We start from the raw sequence: 20,974 nt of genomic DNA, 5'->3' as shown, positions 1-20,974 counted from the left end.
AACAGAAGGCTATCATTCAAACAATTTTTATTTGTAGTGTGGCTACAATAAGCAAGGTGGCCCTGTCCTTCCCTCCTCCTGCACCCCACTCCACCCGGGCTACCGTCAGTTCTCACTTTTTTTTTTTAAATTAATAAAGAAAGAATGCATGGTTTCAAAACAATAGTTACTTTATTTCCTTTGCAGCTGTGATCGAAGGGGGGGAGGGTGGTTGGCTTACAGGCAATTAAAATCAACAAAGGGGCAGGTCTGTAGCAAGGAGAAACACACTCAGCTGTCACACTGTAGCCTGGCCTGTCATGAAACTGGTTTTCAAAGCCTCTCTGATGTACAGCGTGCCTGGCTGTGCTCTTCTAATCGCCCTGGTGTCTGGCTGCTCAAAATCGGCTGCCAGGTGATTTGCTTCAACCTCCCACCTTGCCATAAACGTCTCCCCCTTATTCTCATAGATATTATGGAGCACATAGAAAGCAGCAATAACAATGGGAATGTTGGTTGCGCTGAGGTCTAACCTAGTCAGCAAACAGCGCCAGCGAACTTTTAAATGTCCAAAGGCACATTCTACCACCATTCTGCACTTGCTCAGGCTATAGTTGAATTGCTCCTTACTACTGTCCAGACTGCCTGTGTATGACTTCATGAGCCATGGGAGCAAGGGGTAGGCTGGGTCCCCAAGGATAACTATTGGCATTTCAACATCCCCAATGGTAATTTTCTGGTCTAGGAAGTAAGTCCCTTCTTGCAACTGCTCGAACAGCCCAGAGTTCCTAAAGATGCGAACGTCATGCACCTTTCCTGGCCATCCCACGTTGATGTCAGTGAAACATCCCTTGTGATCCACCAGTGCTTGCACACCACTGAGAAGTACCCCTTGCGGTTTACGTACTGGTTGGCAAGGTGGTCCGGAGCCAAGATGGGGATATGCGTTCCGTCTATTGCCCCACCACAGTTAGGGAACCCTATTGCAGCAAAGCCATCTACTAGGACCTGCACATTTCCTAGAGTCACTACCCTTGATAGCAGATCATCAGTGATTGCATTGGCTACGTGGATCACAGCAGTCCCTACAGTAGACTTGCCCACTCCAAACTGATTCCCGACTGATCGGTAGCAGTCAGGCATTGCAAGCTTCCACAGGGCTATCGCCACTCACTTCTCGACTGTCAGTGCAGCTCTTATCTTGATATTCCTGTGCTTAAGGGCGGGAGAAAGCAACTCACAAAGTTCAAGGAAAGTGGCCTTACACATGCGAAAGTTTCGCAGCCACTGTGACTCATCCCATACCTGCAACACTATGTGGTCCCACCAGTCTGTGCTTGTTTGCCGGGCCCAGAATCGGCGTTCCACTGTATCAACCAACCCCACTGTTGCCATGATGTCCCAATTGCCACAGCCCGTGCTTTCAGGAACGTCTGTGTCTATGTCCTCAACACAATCGTCCTCGTGCTGGCGTCTCCTAGCCCGGTTCTGCACATACTCCAGGATAATGTGCGAGGTGTTTACAATGCTCACAACAGCAGCGGTGAGCTGAGCGGGCTCCATGCTTGCCGGGGTATGGCATCTGCACAGGTAACTCAGGAAAAAAGGCGCAAAACGATTGTCTGCCGTTGCTTTCACAGAGGGAGGGAAGGGCGACTGACGACATGTACCCAAAACCACCCGCAACAATGTTTTTGCCCCATGAGGCATTGGGAGCTTAACCCAGAACGCCAACGGGCAGTGGAGACTGCGGGAACTGTGGGATAGCTAGCCACGGTATTGAGGACCCACTCTGCCAACTTAATGCGCTTAGTGGGGACATAAACAATAGACTGTATAAAATCAATTTCTAAAAATCGACTTTTATAAAAATCGACCTAATTTCGTAGTGTAGACATACCCTAAGACTAAGAAGAGTGTCTTCTACATACACAGCCAGGGCCTGACTTTCAGAGGAACTGAGCACACACAACTCCACTGAAGCCAAAAAGCAATATAGGCGTTGAGCACCTCTGAAAAATCTTTACCTTTAGTAATAAAAATCAACCTACTACATTACATCTTATCGGGTGCTGAGACATTAAAGAAAGTATGTGTTCCTATACAGTACTATGCTGTTGCTTGCTTGACTGCTTGCATAGTCTTGTTCTAAATTTATAAATAAGAAGTCTTCATAAAAATTAGCACATAAGGAATCCAAGAACAGATTTTTTTCTACAAGTGTGTTGAATACTTCTGAATTACAGTTAGAAATATTTTACAATGACAAAATTATAGGTTATTCAAATACAATTTTAGGTATCTGCTCATATGCCTATGCAAAATTAACTCAGTATTTGCAGGAAGGGATGGAGGAGGAAGGAAAGAAAGAAAGAAGAAAATAACAAAATACTTATGCTAACAAAGTACCAGTAATACTATTGGATTATCAGACTGAAAAGGTCTAGCTAGAGACAAACATAAAAAATGAATGGGTCCAAGGTTTACCTGCCACAAATCCCCAGAGCTACTGAGAAAAGAGAAATGTTGGAATTCCTACAAAATTTCTGCCCTTGGGCTGTGGCTCAGAGGATCCATCATTAGTATCAGCCTCTGATATGTGAGCTGTGAAGCTTAGCAACTACTAGCTGCTGCCAAGGGTAAGAGACCATCATAAACTGATTCTTTGGAAGATGAAGCCACAGTCTAATCTGTCCAGAGGTAAACCAAGGGCAGTCTAGCATACATGAGACGTAGTCCACTAAAGTATTCCTGCTGACTAGAAGGATAAACTTACAAAGTTAGGAGTTCATTTGGGGCAAACATCTTTATAAACACTTTCAAATGGAAATGAAAAAGTATGTGGGAGACTATTTAGTTTTGGTCTGAGCTACTTAGTTCAGTAGCTCAAAACCTGAAACATTATCTGCCTCCTAAGATCAATTTATTAATTTATTTCTCCCTTCGTAAGACTCCTACTCTCCTTGAAGGTTGCTTCTCTTCACTTCCCCATATTTTACTTCTGCTAACCTCTGACAGGATTCTCAACCTTTCTTGTTCTCTGTCTCTTGTTCAGAGGGAATGGGATCCTTCAGGATCACACTGATACTGCTCTTTCAGTTGCTCTGCAGTTGCCACTAAAGCAATGCAAAGCACCTTCCTTACCCCTATGGATGAATTTACTGCTGAAATAATTTCAGTCCTGGTAGTACAGTAAATGAAGGACCAAGCTGAATCCAAAATTCTGATGTACTGCAACTACCATACCCTTCGAACTGTGCACATATATTCTACTCCTCTTCCCATACACCCCTCTCCCCTCAATGTACATCGCTGCTCCTGCTTATGCACTCAGAATAACCCCTAAGGCTATCTGGAGAGTAGCACTAGCATGATCCCAGGCTATGCCTATACAGTGCCATAATACAGGACTATAGGGCCATGAACGGCAGAGTGCACCAGAGTTGCGCTCTAACTGCCCCATGTGGATGCTACTGCCGCAAACTAAAAAGTATCTAGGTCACATTAATGACAGAGTAGCAGCCGTGTTAGTCTGTATTCGCAAAAAGAAAAGGAGTACTTGTAGCACCTTAGAGACTAACCAATTTATTTGAGCATAAGCTTTTGTGAGCTACAGCTCACTTCATCGGAGCTTATGCTCAAATAAATTGGTTAGTCTCTAAGGTGCCATAAGTACTCCTTTTCTTTTAGGTCACATTAAGATACTCTTTGGTGTACTCTGCAATTCACACCCCTATAGTCTGCACTGAGATGCAGTGTAGACAAACCCCTAGTCTGTTTCACTCTGTTGCCCCTGCAGACATGAGAAACATGCTTTCTGCAGGAGCAACAAAGGCATGAGCTTCAATTGCCTTGTGAACCAAAATGGCCAGGAGAGAGGAACAGCAATGTTAGTCTTTCCTCCTAGCATTAGATTGGCAACTGTGCCTCTCCTGCTCTTCCATACATATAAAATAACTAGGACTGCATCAGTTTCCATAAACCACTGCACTAGCTGGGGAAATACTGTGCAGGATCTCTCAGAGAATTCTCTTAATATGGACTTGGGGGAACAGAACACAGGAAACCCACGTTTCTGTACCAAGTTTAAAACCTTGAACGCAGACATAAATCACTGACAAAAACTTTGTCAATGTGGAACTAAGGTTGCCTGGTGGTATATCATGCCTTTTCAGAAGTCCAAGTTCAGCAAAACAAACTTCTAAACCAGAAAATAAAGCAATAAGGTACTTCAAACGCAAACTTTTGAAAAGTGGGAAACACAGAGTTTAGGCACACACCTATGTAACCTGAACTCTGCTCTCTCTGAGTGATGCCCCAATATGCCCATAACACATTCATGCATTCTCTTTTGCACGGTACCTAACAGGAGCTACCTACATCTGCTCTACATTTAGACACAGCCTACCCCACAGAAAGAACACTTCATCTGCTAAAATCTATAACCCCTTCACCCTTATACACAAGATGCCATCTAACATTCCTTTCATTAAGCCCACAGATCACACTCATCTCCCACCAGCCCGTGCCCCGCTACTGACAGAACCTACATGACTCAATACTGAAAGGAGGAATATTGGATCTCTTAGGGTATGCATGCATCTCTCTCCTTTGCACTGACACCCTACTATGGGGGCACAGCCCTCCAGATCCTCATATCACAATCACAGCTCTTCCAAACTACTCCAATTAATCCCTCCACCATTCAGTACAGCTACACCTAACACAGTGAATGCAGCTGAAATGCATACAGATAATTCCCAGTACCTACTGCCAGCACAAAGGAGGGGAGAGTTAAAGTTGTGTTGGTGTATTCCTTACTTACATCCTGCTTTTCAGAAGTCTGAGTTTGAAATACTTGGTTTTCACATGTTTGAGTTTTACTGAACTTTACCTTCTTGAAAGGAACAATATATCACTGGGCAATCTTAACTATGTTAATTAAGTTTTTTGCCAGTGAATTTTCTAATTTTTTTCAACAGAAAGAAAAACAGACAGATGTGTCATTGCTAAGAGTTGATGGTCATTTAGGCAATTGTATTTATCATGTAGGTTTTCTGTGGGGATGCTACTGTGGCCAGGTAAAGATAGTACCTAGTTCTTACATGGCACTTTTCATCAGTAAATCTCAACACCACTTTACCAAGTAGGGTAATGTCATTATCCCCATTGTACAGATGGGGAAACTGACACACAGAGAAATGACATGACTTGGCCAACATCACCCAGCAGGCCCAGTGACAAAACTGGGAACAAAGCCTAGATTATCTGAGTCTCAGACTCCAGTCCCCTCTTTTCATCACACCACACAGTTGATATGTGATTCCTAAGGCCCCACCCCCTACCACTTTGTTATTGTGGAATGGGAATAATAGTCATGCTCTAAAAAGTTTGGAGTGTGTAACTGCTAACAGGGCCAGTGAAAGAAGTCTTGCATGTTATTTGCCCCCCAAAGTTGAGTTTTATTACATAGTGGTTACAGTAACCTTAAGGACCTGTGAGAAAATTGATGTGTGTGTGGGGGGAAGATGGATAACACCCCTGCAACATATAGCCCCTCCACCATTTCCAGCTCGCCCTCCAGTTGTTATCCCATCGAGCCATTAGAACTTCAGACCCCAATTTGATTCACTATCTCCACCTCACACCCCCATGAAGCACAGGAAAAGTCAAGCCAATGCAAGTACATATGTGGATTTTATAGCACTCAAACAATCATCTCAGTCTTAATTGTAAAGCATCGATACGCCGCACCTCCCCAACCCTAAACCCTCACTCTTGCTGTGCCACCTACCTCCGTGTCACCACTCCCAGTGTCTGACCCCCTGCCACCCTCAATGCAGCTCCAAACCCCTCTTCCCTATCCCTCCCACTCCTCCACTCCCAAACCCCACTACCATCCCAGTAAGCATTTGCATGCATAATTTATTTTCTGGTTCAATACATTTCGCCAAACACACCTGACAGACACACTTTAGCAACAGGCCTACAACCTTTTTCAGATTTTTGCTCTAGGTCAGACTTGAACTCACATAGCTGGGTGTAGGTCTGGCTCAATGGCTACTGCATATCCGCTTTAGCTACCCAGCTGTAGTGAAAACTTGCCAGCCAGTAAGCCTGAATGTTAGGCATGTGCCTAACTAGAGAGCTGAACTCTCTTGCTACTGTTTTCAGTTTGCTCCCCTCAGGGAGCAGTAGATGCCCTGCAATAGCTGAAGTACATGTCCTGCAATGGAGACCATTTTGGGCACGATCAGTTCCCTGACTCTGAACAAAAATATGTTGGCATACTCCATCAACCTTAAGAAAAGCTGTTTGTTTTTTTGGGGGGGTAGGGGGGAAGGGATTGTATCTCAGTATCCCCCATGATCAAATTACCCCAAATCTGGATCACTTACTCTACTCTGTATCACCACAAAGCAAACCATATTACAAGGCAATCCAAGTAACCATGTGGATTTTAGAGCATTTAGAAGAGTCAGGCTTTAAACAGAAAACTGTTCTAACCTTAATTATAGCAGAACTAGCATGGTGCTATAATATTGCTCTCTTCATGTAAGGAAATAATGCTAGCTGATAACAGGTGAGTGACTAGGGAAAAGATTGGGAGGAAAAGATAGAGGTATACTGACACTGCAAAATGAGATCTGTCATTAGTATAAGATTGCTATACTAGATCAAAAATTCAATTGTCTGATCAACTGCCCATGCATCAATAATAAAGAACTGAGCTACAGTTGTAGACAAAGACGAAATGCCCACCTGAATATCCATTCTCTTCATTTTTGGGGGGTGTTACTGACTTTGGGTACAGTGTCTTTATCACCACCCTAAGTCACATGTAGAAGTGAGTGATGACACCGCTTGGTTCTTAACATAATCATAAAATTATAACAATGCACAATTATCAGTCTGTTGGCTCTTATATTACTTCCATTGGCAAAGCTGAACACAGAAGCTTAGGCCAAGTCTACACTAAAAAGTCAGGTCGACCCAGCTACGTCACTCGGAGTGACATTAAGCCGACTTAACTCCCTGTGTAGACAGTGCTAGGTCAATGGAAGAATTCTTCCATCAATCTAGTGATGCTTCTTGGGGAGGTGGATTAACTACAGCGACAAAAGAACCTCTCCTGTTGGTGTAGCACATGTCTACTCTGAAGTGCTACAGCAGTGCCACTGCAGCATTTCTAGTGCAGACATAGCTTTATTGTGCAGAGGCCTATAATAAGCACTACCGGTCCCTAATTTTTTAGGATTCGAATTTGAAAAAAAATTAGTTAACTTAGCAAAGCTAAACGTACACTGCCAAACCAAAATATAACCAAAGCGAACACTGGAAAAGAAACATTACATGCTTTTCTCACATGGGTGTCAAGGTCATCTTTTTGGTATACTGGTTTTCTCAAGAAATGTGTTAGTAGGATTTTGCACCTCAACATGTTACCCATTAGTTATGCTCACTATATATTTAACTACAAAACTGTATACTTTAACAAAATTCACAAATTCTAATTCATTGTTTCAGGAGTACCTGGTTCAAACTAGTTACCTGACGGGTAATACACTACATTACAGGGCTACCAAATACCACCAGTTGGCAATATGTGCTCAAAATATGAGTAAAAATATAGCAGGCATAATAATTTTCTACAGCAGTAAGCGCATCGTTCGTGCGCTTACTGCTGTAGAAAATTTAGTGTTTTCCCAAATGAGTTTACAATCCAAATACAGATACAGAGGAAAGGTCAAACTGCGAAGTTCAGAGAACGGATTAAGAGCTGAGTTTTTTATTTAGTTTTCAAATATATAAACTAATTTCTTGTGGGCATCAAAAGAAAGCCAGGAAACTAAATGTTGAACTGAACAGATGAGTAAATCCCATTGAGCATAAAGTTAAGCAAATGCACAAGTGACTGCAGAATTGGAACCATAGAGAATAAGCCATTTGTGAGGGAAATCATATTAAAATCTCAACTGGGTACATGTTTTAATACAATTTCATCTTCACATAAGTTATCAAACTGAAATTCTGCAGAGTTACTAGAATTTCATGTACTCTTTTTGATTCTGTATCCAGAAGTAAAATATTGACAGAGTCAGGCATCATACATTTATTATTTCTTGGGCAGCCAGATGTGCTCTTTAAGACATACCCATTTTGAATACATCAGAATGAGATTACTTAAAATATCAAGAGATACTGATGGTTATCTAAATTAACACATTTACCTAAATCATTTGGGTCAGCAAATAAAATTTGTATAGTTGTATGAATGGCATTTTGTCCAATATCAGTAAAGTTAAGCCGTACAAGGAAGCAATATGATGAGATGAATGAAGTGGCAAGCATTGCTAGTATCTCACCTGATATTTGGCTAGGTAAAGGTGATTTCTGTCCTACATGCTAATAAGAATAGAAAGCACAAAATATGTGCAATCTAACCCCAATTAATATAACTTAGTAGATTTCTGTTTAAAAACACCACCACTTGCCTGAAATGTGGAAAATGGAGAGCCAAACTGCCAATTGTGTCAAAATAAGAAACGTGTCAATTTAAATGAAAAGTGCTGGTTAAAACTCACACTCAAAATTCACTCCATAGCTAAGGAGTTATCTGTATCATTTCAAAATGGAATAGAAAAATCATACCGTATAAAGAAAAATACAAAGTCAGTTATTTCGTAGAGGATAAGTAGGTATGTAATTGTGTTCATACTGATACTCTAGTCTAGTGCAACTGACATGCAGATGCAAGGAATGAACTTTACACAGCATGACTTTGTCACACGAGAGCAGTCTGCCATTTTTCCTGTTTCTGTTCAGCAACCATTCACAGCACACTAACCTTCAAAATGCATTAAACATTCTGGAATAAGTCTTGGAAACCTTACATTAAAGATGTGCTTACATTTAGCAGGTTACTTGCAATGAACACACACTACAATTAACACCTTGTGTAGTCCTAGAATGATTTGCAAGAACATCCTATGCACCAAAACTTTTAAAGTTAGCTCCAACTACACATTCATTTTAAATTTAGGTGGGAATAAAAACTTTAGACATCAGGATCTGGCATATTTTGATGTCCAATCTGGAAGACACAATCGCTGGTATATTACTGCCCAACTAGAGAGTTTTCAGATCAGGCAGAGTTGCAACAACCAGCAGCAGCCGAAAGAAAAGAGTGACGGAGATGGCACAAGGGCCTTCCATGCCTCATGAAAGGAGACTGGTCCCAACCTCTCCCCACCCGCCACATGCTTCGTTTCGGGGCTTGTCACCTGACCCTTTCCCCACACGCTGCTCCGTACCCGCACACGGAGAAGTTCCTGTTCGATCGCGGGCAGCCCCTTCGTTTGCTGCTGCCCAGCCCGTGCTATCTGCCGCGCGTTCACGTGGTCGCTTCCTCCCCCAGCCCTCGCAGGGAAGGAGGCGCCCCGGCTGTGAACCACCCGGCCCCCGCGGGGCGCAGCGCAGCGCAGCGCGCCCGGGGTAACGCCTGGGCGCGAGGGCCCGGCCGCGCGCCCCAGCTCCCGGGCGGCCCGCGCGCTGGGCGAGCGGCAGGGAGGGGGCGGGGATCCCCCGGCCTCACCCGAAGGAACGCGGCGCTGGCCGCTCCTGGGGCGGGGGAGCGCTGGGCCGCCCGGCCTCCGTCAGACCCAGGGGGCCCGAACAGCCTCGGGAGCGAGGGGAGGCCGCAGGCGGCCGCTACCTGGGCCTCCGCGGAGGCCTCTGCTAGGCCGGGCCTCGGCTCTCCCTCGCCCCGGGGCAGGAAGCAGCGGGGCAGGCGGCCGCGATAGCGGCTTCGTGACCCCCAGAACCGATCCCTGACCGCCGGGCCCGGCCCGGCCGGCCCGGCCTCCCCGGCTCCCACCTCCTGGTTGAAGGCGTTCACGGCCTCCATGTTGGCGGCGGCTGGTGCGGGTGCCCGCGGCGGGAGGCGGGAGGCTCGGTCCCGCTCAGGGGCTCCGCGCTAACATGTCCGTTCGGCGGCGGAGCTCTGCGCGCAGGCGGCGTCTCGCTGGCTGGGCTCCGCACAGACCGTCTCTCCCAGCGGGATGGCGGAGGGAGCCCGCGCCGCGCACAGCACCCTGGGATCGCTTAGGCCTCCCGGCCCCGCGCCACCCACAGGAGAGAGGGCGCGCGCGCGCGCGCGGCGCGGTTGCGAGGACGCCACGTGACCGCCCCCCCTCCCCTGTTACTATCTCGAGCCCCGCCATGTCAGCAACGGCCCCGCCCCCGGGGAGAGGGGGAAAGGGGCGGGGCGAGGCGAGATAAATCTTCCCCTCCCCCTCCTGCCCGCACACAGGGCGGGGTGTTTGCCCGGTGGAGGAAGGGGTGAGGTTCACCTAGCCTAAGGGAAGGGGAGAGAGCCCTTCCCCCCCGCCCAGCAAAGGGAGGAGGGAGCCCCTGTGCAAGAAGGGCCAGCAGTGGCCTCCGCGCTCCCGAAGGCACAAGGCGCTCTGCTTGTGCCTGCGCTGGCCCCGGTGTCCAGAGACTGGCAAGTGCCCCGAGGAGGGTGGCTACCCAGATGAATACTGGCCAATGGGTTTAGCATTTGGGGAACCGCTGGGGCTGGGCTGGAGGCGTGCATGGCAATACCTCCAAATACGGCAGGGGGCTGTGAGCAAAGTGCCCAGGGTCACAGAGAGAGATTTGTACGTTTTGGGCTTCACAAATTAGGCTGGAGGCCCGTTTTGTGTCCCAAGTCATGATGAGTACATAGTCAGCAAAGGCTGTGATTCAATAGCGATGTAAGTCTTTGAGGAATCGTTGTGACTTTCTGTTGGATGTCTTTGTAGGGTTACCAAGCAAAGTATGTGATGCCAGAGTATTGGAGAAGTCAGAGTTTATTCAGAGAGACAGTGGGATGTTCTTCCTGCCCCACAGTATTCTTCTTAATGGAGTCTCTTTTTTTCATCATGATGCTCTGGTGTTGCTAACTATCATGATTTTATTGTGAGTGCCATGATATATGGTGTTTTCTTAAAACCCCAGCACATAAGAGTCAGTGGATTACAGGAGAATCTCAGCTTTCTTTCTTGAAGCAACTTTCTAGCTCTCAGAGTTGAAGAGAAAAGGTGACTTGGAGCACTCTAAAAGCTCGGAAACCAAAAGGAAAATAAATAGAACCCAACATTGGCTTAAAAATCATGAGTTAAAATAATTAATCTCATCATTTGGGGGTGGAGGGACTGACCTGTGATTTTTTGAATGCTTGGTTGAGCAGTAGTGATTCTCTGAGACCCTTGCATACCCATTGCTCTTTTGAATTGTAAGGTCATACCCTGACTGTACAAACCTTTCCCACACCTGAAGAAGAGATCTGTGTAAGGTCAAAAGCTTGTCTCTTTCATCAACAGAAGTTGGTCCAGTAAAAGTTATTACCTCACCCACCTTCTCTGTACAGACCTTGAGGGATAGTAGTTCATCTACAGATTCAGCAGGTGTGGCATGAAAGTGGAATGTACATTTGAAAGGCATAGGGCAAAGGGAAAGGTGATTAAAAATGAGAACAAACTATCAAGGGAAATGGTAGATTCCCCTTTCTTGAAGTTTTCAAATCAAAACAGGATGCTAGAAGCTTGCAATCTGTGCCAAACCCTGTAGAACCCAACTACAGGTGTTGGGGTCAGGTATGAAAATACCTTGACATTCTTTGGGTTGGGTCAGATTTGGATTGTGAAGGAGGCAGGCCGCCACCAGGCTGGGGAGCGTGAAGGAAGGCTAAGAACATTAGAATGGCATTACTGGGTCAGACCAATGGTCTGTCTAGCTCAGTATCCCGTTTCTGATTGTGGCCGATGCCAGATGTTTCAGAGGGAATAAAGAGAAAGGTCAATTATAAATTATCTAATCTCCTATCATCCAGTCCTAACTTCTGGCGGTCAGAGATTTAGGAACTCCTGGAGCACGGGTTTATGTCCCGGACCATGTTGGCTAATAGCCATTGATGGACCTATTGTCCAGGAACTTACATAATTCTTTTTTGAAACAGTTATACTTTTGGCCTTCACAACATCCCCTGGCAATGAGTTTCATAGGTTGACTGTGCATTGTGTGAAGAATTGTTAATATCTTTTGTTAATATCATTGGGTGACCCCTAGTTCTTGTGTTATGAGAAAGGGTAAATAACATTTCCCGATTCACTGTCTTCATGCCATTTGCAATTTTATAGATTTCTATCATATCCCCTTCAGTCATGTCTTTTCTAAGCTGAACAGTCCCAGTCTTTTTAAATTTTCCTGGTATGAACGCTATTTCATACTCCTAATCATTTTCATTGCCCTTCTCTGCAACTTTTCCAATTATATCATTTTTGAAATGAGATGACCAGAATTGCACACAGTATTCAAGGTGTGGGTGTGTCAGGGATTTACATAGTGGCATTGTGATATTTTTTTATCTTATTATCTATACCTTTCCTAATGGTTCCTAACATTCTGTTTGCTTTTTGGACTGCCACTGCATATTGAGTAGAGGTTTTCAGAGAACTACCATTATGACCCCAAGATCTTTCTTGAGTGGTAACAGCTAATTTAGACCCCATCATTTTGCATGTATAGTTGGGATTATGTTTTCCAATATACATTACTTAGCACTTATCGACATTGAATTTTATTTGCCACTTTCTTGCCCAGTCACCCAGTTTTGTAAGATCCATTTGTACCTCTTCACAGTCAGCTTTGGACTGAACTATCTTAAGTAATTTTGTATCATCTGCAAATTTTGCCAGTTCACTGTTCAGCCCCCCCACCCCTTTTCGAGAAACTACAAGTACACTAAATCAGCTGGATCACCCTTGTCCACACGTTTGTTGTCACTCTCAAATAATTCTAATTGATTGGTGATTCATGATTTCCCCATTAGCCATATTGACTCTTCCAAAACGTGACATTGTCTTTCTTGAGTTCTCCTTTAGCACCTCAATCATCCGGTGGCCGCACTGACTTTGTCAGGCTTTCTGCTTTTGACGTACTTTAAAAAAAAAAAAATTGCTGTTAGTTTTTGTGTCCTTAGTTAATTACTCTTCTAATTCTTTCTTGGTCTGCCTTATTACACTTTTACACTTAACTTGCCAGAGTTTGTGGTCCTACCTATTATCATCACTAGGTTTTGACTTCCAAATTTTAGAGGATGCCTTTTTGCTTCTGCTGGCCTCCATTACTCTGCTGTTTCACCCTGGTTGCATTCTTTTGGTTCTTTCATTGTCTCTTCAGATTTGGGGTATACATTTAGTCTGCACCTCTATTATGGTGTTTTTAAATAGTCCCCATGCTGCTTGCAGGCATTTAACCCTTGTGACAGCTCCTTTTAATTTCCATCAAACAAGTGCCTTCATTTTTGTGTAGTTCCCCTTTTTAAAGTTAAATGCTACTGTGATGGGATTGTTTTTGGTTTTTGTTTTTTTTGGTATTCTTTCACCTACAAAGATGTTAAGTTTAATTACATTATGGTCATTATTACCAAATGGTTTGGCTGTGTACACATCTTGACCAGATCCTGTGTTTCACTTAGGACTAAATCAAGAATTGCCTTTCCCTTGTGGGTTCCAGGACTAACTGCTCCAAAAAGCAGTCATTTAATGGGTCTAGAAATTTTTCTTTATAGCCTCTCTAATCTCCCTGAGCATTTCACAATCAATGTCACCATCCCAGTCAGGTTGTTGGTAGTATATTCCTACTGCTATACTCCTATTGTTCAAGTATGGAATTTCTCTCCATAGAGATTTCATGGTACAGTTTTATTCATTTAAGATTGTTACTTTATTTCACATATAGTGCCACTCCTCCACCAGTATGACCTAAGTTGTCATTCCTATATATTTTGTATCCTGGTATTACCATGTCCAGTTGATTATCATCAGGATACAAATTTCCATGATGCTTATTATATCAAAATCCACATTTACTGCCAGGCACTGTACTTTCCCCCTTCTTAGTATTTAGACTTGCAGCATTTGTATATAAGCACTTGTACATTTTGTCAATGTTCATTTGCCTGCCTTTATGTGTTATATTTAAATGGGACTCTGTTACATTTGACTTTCTCACTAGCTCCTACCTGTACTTTACTAATTTCTCTTTACTAGGATATAGAGTTCCCCCTTTAATAAATTCATTCCCTAGGGATGTCTCCGCCTGAGCCCTGTGTTCCATCACACCTCTGGGTGTTCCCCCAGCTCTTAGTTTAAAACATCCTCTACAACCTGTTAAGATATAGATATTCAGGCCTGTGTGTAAAGGCCTATGCTCTAAGAATTTAGGTGTATTCTTATCACTTGGCTAGTTATAGAGGTATAAAAGAAAGAATCAAAATCACTGTCTGCCGGTGTAAGGTCCTTCTCTTACTGTGACAGTCTGAGGCCCTGTGCTTAGGCTAAGATCTTTGGCTAAGCAACCGAGGCAGCCATAAGCTGGGAAGCGACCGGTCACTTCCTCACATTCCAAACTAGTCACATTGAAATAAGGTGCTATTAGGAATACAATTCTGTCCTGATAATGCCTGTCGCCTCCAAAGAAAGGGAAGTGCCTAGAAGATGTAAAAGGAAACTTAGTTTGACGGCATCCTGTCCGGCAAGAACTCACTTATCTATAGCTGGGATGTGAAATCCTCATTTCTGTGTTTGTTCTATCACTGTAGTCCCCATTTCCCCATTGTTTGTCTGTATAATCTCTGTCTGGTTCTGTGATTGTTTCTGTCTGCTGTATAATTAATTTTGCTAGGTGTAAACTAATTAAGGTGGTGGGATATAAATGGTTAAATAATCATGTTACAATATGTTAGGATTGGTTAGTTAAATTTCAGGAAAATGATTGGTTAAGGTATAGCTAAGGAGAACTCAAGTTTTACAATATAGTCTGCAATCAATCAGGAAGTGGGTGGAAAATGGGAACAGGGAATGGGGGTAGAGAAATTGGAATCATGTTTGGCTAAGGGCAGGAGTGGGAACAGGGACACACGTGTAAGGCTCTGTGGTGTCAGAGATGGGATGGGGGACACTAAGGAAGGAAATTGGAATCATGCTTGCTGGAAGTTCACCCCAATAAACATCGAATTGTTTGCACCTTTAGACTTCGGGTATTGTTGCTCTCTGTTCATGCGAGAAGGACCAGGGAAGTAAGTGGGTGAAGGAATAAGCCCTAACACAACCTTTGTAATTTTACATGCCAGCAGTCTGGTTCCATTTTGGTGTAGGCAGTGGCCCTTCTTCCTGTATAAGATGCTTCTTTCCCAAAAGGCTCCCCAGTTCCTAATATACCTAAATCCTTCCTCCCTACACCATCATCCCATCCACACATTGAGACAGGCAGTTCTCTCAGTCTTCCAGGCTTCACTTTTGGAGCTGGAAGCATTTCAGAGAATGCTACCATGGAGATCCTGGACTTTAATCTCTAACCTAGCAGCCTAAATTTTGCCACCAGCACCTCTCTTCTACGTTTTCATATGTCATTGATACCGACATGCACCATGACTATTGGCTGCTCTCCAGCACTGCACATACAATGTTTGTGGATGATATGGATCTGGAAGGGGTTGCAAGTACTTTGGAGGATAGGATTAAAACTTCAAAATGATCTGGTCAGACTGGAGAAATGGTCTGAAGTAAATAGGTGAAATTCAATAAAAACAAATGCAAAATACTCCACTTAAGAAGGAACAATGAATTGCACACATACAAAATGGGGAAGGGCTGCCTAGAAGGAGTACTGTGGAAAGGGATTTTGGGGTAATAGTAGTTCGTGAGCTAAATATGAATGAACAGTGTAACATTGCAAAAAAAGTGAACATCATTCTGGGATGTATAAGCAGCAGTGTTGTAAGCAAGACTCTAGTCTGTGCTGATAAGGCCTCAGCTGAAGTATTGTGTCCAGTTCTGCGTGCCACATTTCAGGAAGGATGTGGGAAAATTGGAGAAAGTCCAGGGGAGAGCAACAAAAACAATTAAAGATCTAGAAAACATGACCTGTGAGGAAAGATTGAAAAAATTGGGTTTGTTTAGTATGGAGAAAAGAAGACGGGGGGGGGGGGGGGACGGACGATGACAAGTTTTTAAGTACATAAAAGGTTGTTATGAGGAGGAGGGTGAACAATTGTTCTTGTTAACCTCTGAGGATAGGACAAGAAGCGATGGGCTTAAATTGAAGCAAGGGAGGTTTAGGTTGGACGTTAGGAAAAACTTTCTGTCAGGGTAGTTAAGCACTGGAATCTCTGTCATTGGAGGTTTTTAAGAATACCTGTCAGAAATGTAGTCCTGTATTGAGTGCAGGGGACTGGAGTAGATGACCTATTGAGATCCTTCCCAGTCCTACACTTCTGTGATTCTATACATCTGTTTGGATGTTTCATGAGATATGCAGCCTTTTCACCTGGAAGGTATGTAGTTCTCCTAATCATCACAAACCCAACTGTCTATTTCTTACAACTGAATCGTCCATTATTATTACCTGGCTCTTCCTAATAACTGGGGTTTCCTCCCAGGAGGGGCATCAGTGTGAGGGAAAACCATGACATCATCTGGAAAGAGGGTCCCAACTATGGGATTATTTCCCTCTGCTCCTGCTTGATAGTCTCCTTTCCTGAGACTTTCATCCTCCTTAGTAGCACAGAGATTATCAGACTGGGGATGGGACCATTCTATTGTACCCCTGAAAGTCTCAAATATATATATCTCCCTTAGCTCTTCCAGTTCAGCCACTCTGGCCTCAAGAGCCCGTACTGTGTCTCTGAGAGCCAAGAGCTGCTTGCACCATAAGCACACATATGACACCTGCCCACAAGGCAGGTAATTGTACATGCATTCAATGCAACAAACTGGATAGCCCCCGACTCTGCTGCTGGACTTCAGTCTGCATTATTTTTATTCTTGCAGGGTGTTTTGTTTTGTTTTGTTTTTGGTGGGAGGTTTAGTGGCCTAAGTTTAGAGCGTTTGTTAGGTATATCTCCCTCTCCAAACTCCCTTGCAAAACTCCTCTTTTTGCAGCTCCAGTTCGCTAAGTGGAGGCAGTTTAATGGCTCAGAACTTTGATCTTAAAAGTTCTCATTTTACCAGGTTTATATCACTGACCCTCATGAACAGAGGAGCTGTTACAACTATAATAAATGGTCAGGTGCTCTGTGATTATTTAATTCAAATGTGCAATTGCTTTTTCAGTACCCCAACCACACTGGTGTGAAGAGGAGGTAGTTTATATATAAAATTACATGAATAATAAAATCATGTTCTATTGATAACTATATTTTTGTCAGTTATACAATTGTCAGTACAATTTAATAGCAGAAAGTCAACAATGAAAGAAACTCCTATATGTTTCAAAAATATGAATAGACCAAAACATTACGGTCTGGTTCCTGCTTACTCTACGGCACATTCTCAACTTTGCACATGAGAATAGTTCCACTGAAGTCTTTGAACTACTTATGTGTATAAAGTTAAATATGCACATTAAGGTTTGCAGGAGCGGGACCAAAATGTGTAAAACATCAAGAATGGTAGATATTATATATATATTTATTTATATGAGAAATTCAGGGTAGGTGAAGTAATATCTTTTATTAGACTAACTTCTGTTGGTCAAAGGGACAAGATTTTGAGCTTCACAGAGCTCTTCTTCAGGTCTGGAAAAAGTAACCAGAGTGTCACATACATTACACAGATATAGAATACATGATCATATGGTATAGCACAAAGGTTTTATCAGCATGAGTTTGGGATGCCTGCATTACTTATGACCCAGTCTGCGTGCAAAAAGCTCACTGTAGTTTTATTATTATTTAACATTTATATTGTGATAGCACCTAAAGGCCATAATCAGGTTGGGCCACACACTGAGTCAGGTACTATACAAACATATAATAAATTACAGTCTGTACCTCAAAGAGCTTGAAATCCAGTATGGCTTACTAAACATTTTACATGTCTTTAATGCCATATGTTTTAACTTTTTTCCTTTTTTGATATAGTTTTCATCTGTGCTTTGGAAGCTTAGGATTTCCCCCTTTTTTTCTCTATTCACCCCTGTACATGGGTTATTTTAACACAGTTTCAGTCTGCATGCTCATATTATTAGCAAAGGGATGACTATACTAAAGAATAGATGTATAGATACCTGGGCGTGAGTATGCTATATATGAATCACAGTTATCTGATGTAACAGAAAAATTGTTGATGCTTCGTGACTTTTACTCACATTTCATCAGCAGCTGCAGGGCCAGAGTTCTTTACTCAAGCTTGTTTATTTCTGAAATAGTTCTCTGCCTTCGGCATCTTTGCTGTTGTTTTCTACCATAATGCAACTTTCTGCCTCATTGATTTTCAATTTACATTACCTTTGGCAGATATATGATTATGTACAGTTCTTACCAATTTTTTTTTTGCAAAGTAACATTAGTAGATCCTGATCCTGCAAGGTGCTGAGCAATCTAAGCTTTCCTTAGTGTCTTCTAAATCATTATGACCATTGTAAGTGGTTATTATTGACAAAATGATTGGTGATAATCATAAAAATGTTATTTTCACATGTTTTTCCTTGATTCTCCATATTTGCCTTTGATTGTTACTCTGATGAATCATTAGATAAAGAGCAGTTATCACTTGAGGTATTGTCATCACTGTCATATTCTCATTTACGGGTGTAATTGATGGGGTATGAAGTTCTTGAGCAGGATTTCCTGAAATCCTATCTTCTAAAGTAAATGTCAAAATCAGTATGCATGCAATGTTGCTTTCAAGTTCTGTTCCAAGTATTTAGTCCTACTTTAAAGCCCTGGGTTCTAATCCATAAAGCTTTGTAAGTTTGGAAGCTGGCTACCCTATAGAGGGCCTCTTTCCCTGTGCACCATTACTATGACTGAGATCAGGAAGTTGTTTTTGTGGACAGACCCTAGATCTGTGATGTTGTCACGTAAGGTTCTCCAACTGCAAAACTTGCTGTCTCTAGTGGTCTCCCAAAGACTGCTTGCTTGCAAAGTGTATGGAGCAAAGTGTGTCTTTTTTGGTCAAGGATTTAGTCCCTCTGTGTTGGGTTTTACAGTTGGTTGAGACAGTGGGGACTTAGTGCTCTTTGTGTTGCTGTTGTGAGCACTATAAATTATGTTGTGTGCCTAGATAATGCTATAATGGATATATAAAAAGTATTAAATAAATAGCTTGATTTCTTTCTAGCTGTTGAAGAGACGTTGGGTCTCCTGAACTCCAGCTAATGTGTATCTAATCATTGAGCATGTAGCTTACATATATCCAATGTTTAGTTTACCGGTTCATTTTAAACTTTGCAACCACGGTTGAGCCTCTGATCTTGCCTCACATAGATGTCACACCATCAAGATTACCAATAAATAGTATAAATTCACAGTCTTAAACCACATCTACATTACAGAGTTAAGTCAACTTAAATTAAGTCAACAATCATAAACCACTGTGCATAGTCACACAACACTCCTTGTGTTGGCAGAGCATGTCCACATTTGGTACTTTAGCACCAATAGAGCAGTGCATTATGGGTAGCTATCCCATTGTGCAAATCGACACCTTCTCTCACTAGGAGTTCTGGGAATGGATTGCAGTGCATCATGGGGGCAGGATCACCGCCCCAGGAGGCAGTGTTCTCCGTCCTATAATTCCAAAGGCTTTCAACTATGTTTTGTGCCATTTTTCAACTGCCCCTGTAAACTTTGAGCCCACCATCTGTGCCTGAAAGCATGGATCCTGCACTGATCACCTGTCTTGTGATGAGTGTTATGAACACAACACGACTGATCCTGCAGCATTTCATGAGCTGCAAATCTGAAGAGGAATTCATGCTGCCTGCCCTGCTGTGTGTCATGGAAAGGAAGAATTCAAGACTGATGTTGGCATTCATGGAGCAGCTGCACACGGTGGACCATCGCTATTGGGCTCGGGAGGCAAGCACTGAGTGGTGGAATCGGATTGTGATGCAGGTATGGGATGATGAGCAGTGGCTGCAGAACTTCTGTATGCACAAAGTCACCTTCCATGAATTGTGTGCGGCACTCACCACCACCCTGAGGCGCAAGGACACCAGAATCAGAGCTGTCCTAACTGTGGGAAAGCATGTGGTGATTGCTTTCTGGAAGCTGGCAGACTGCTACCAGTCAGTCACAGATTAGTTTGGAGTTGGGAAGTCCACATGGGAGTTGCGATGATGCAAGCATGCAGGGCCATTAATCATCTCCTGCTACGAAGGACTGTGACTCTGGGCAATGTGCAGGAAATGGTGGCTGTGCAGCAATGGGATTCCCTAACTGCGGTGGGGCGATAGATGGCATGCATATCCCAATTCTGGCCCCAGACCATCTTGTGATGGAGTACGTCAGCCGAAAGGGCTTTTTCTCTATGGTATTGCAGATGCTGGTGGATCAGTGATGTCATTTCACTGACATCAATGCAAGGTGGTTAGGGAAGATGCATGACACCTGCATGTTCAGGAACACTCGCCTGTATAGAAAGTTTCATGCAGGGACTTTCTTTCCAGACCAGAAGATTCCAATAGGGGATGTGGAAAGGCCGCTACTGATCTTGAGACCCAGCCTACCTCTTACTCCAGCCTTACACTGGAAACCTTGCCAGCAGCAAGGAGCACTTCAACAACAGGCTCAGCAGGTGTAGAATGTGCATTTTGTAGATTAAAGGGTTGCTGGTGTTGCCTTTTTGGCCAGTTAGACCTCAGTGAGGAAAATATTCCCCTGGTCGTAGCAGCCTTATGTGCTTTGCATAACATTTGTGAAGCCAAGGGGGAAATGTTTCCTTAGGGGCGGAGTATCAAGATGGATCCACCTGGTGGCTGATTTTGAAGAGCCAGAGCTGTTAGAGGGGCTCAACTGGGGGCTATTCTAATCAGGGAGGCTTTGAAGCAGCATTTTGACAATGAGTGCCAGTAATGTGTCTTTCTGTAATGCATTCAGCTAGGCATTGTTTACTTGCCACCTTGAATGACCCTTGTAATGATTCCTGCCTGAGCATTAATTGTA

The 20,974-nt window shown here is 43.5% G+C and overlaps 1 protein-coding gene across 2 annotated transcripts in view; it reads right to left on the bottom strand.

The window, feature by feature from the left end:
- The window catches only part of SCAF4 (SR-related CTD associated factor 4), a 75,544-nt gene extending 65,482 nt beyond the window's left edge, over window positions 1–10,062 (bottom strand). For both annotated transcript variants that reach the window (XM_074970787.1, XM_074970795.1), the window contains exon 1: window positions 9,857–10,062. In XM_074970787.1, the coding sequence (XP_074826888.1) occupies window positions 9,857–9,886 (30 nt within the window). In that variant the 5' untranslated portion in view covers window positions 9,887–10,062. The remainder of the gene's footprint in view (window positions 1–9,856) is intronic.
- Window positions 10,063–20,974: the final 10,912 nt, after the last annotated feature.

This window comes from Natator depressus, chromosome 1 (assembly GCF_965152275.1).
Source record: "Natator depressus isolate rNatDep1 chromosome 1, rNatDep2.hap1, whole genome shotgun sequence".
Classification (NCBI taxonomy): Eukaryota; Metazoa; Chordata; order Testudines; family Cheloniidae; genus Natator; species Natator depressus.
Note: the sequence above shows the minus strand (reverse complement) of the source record. Positions and strands in the feature narration are given on the sequence as shown.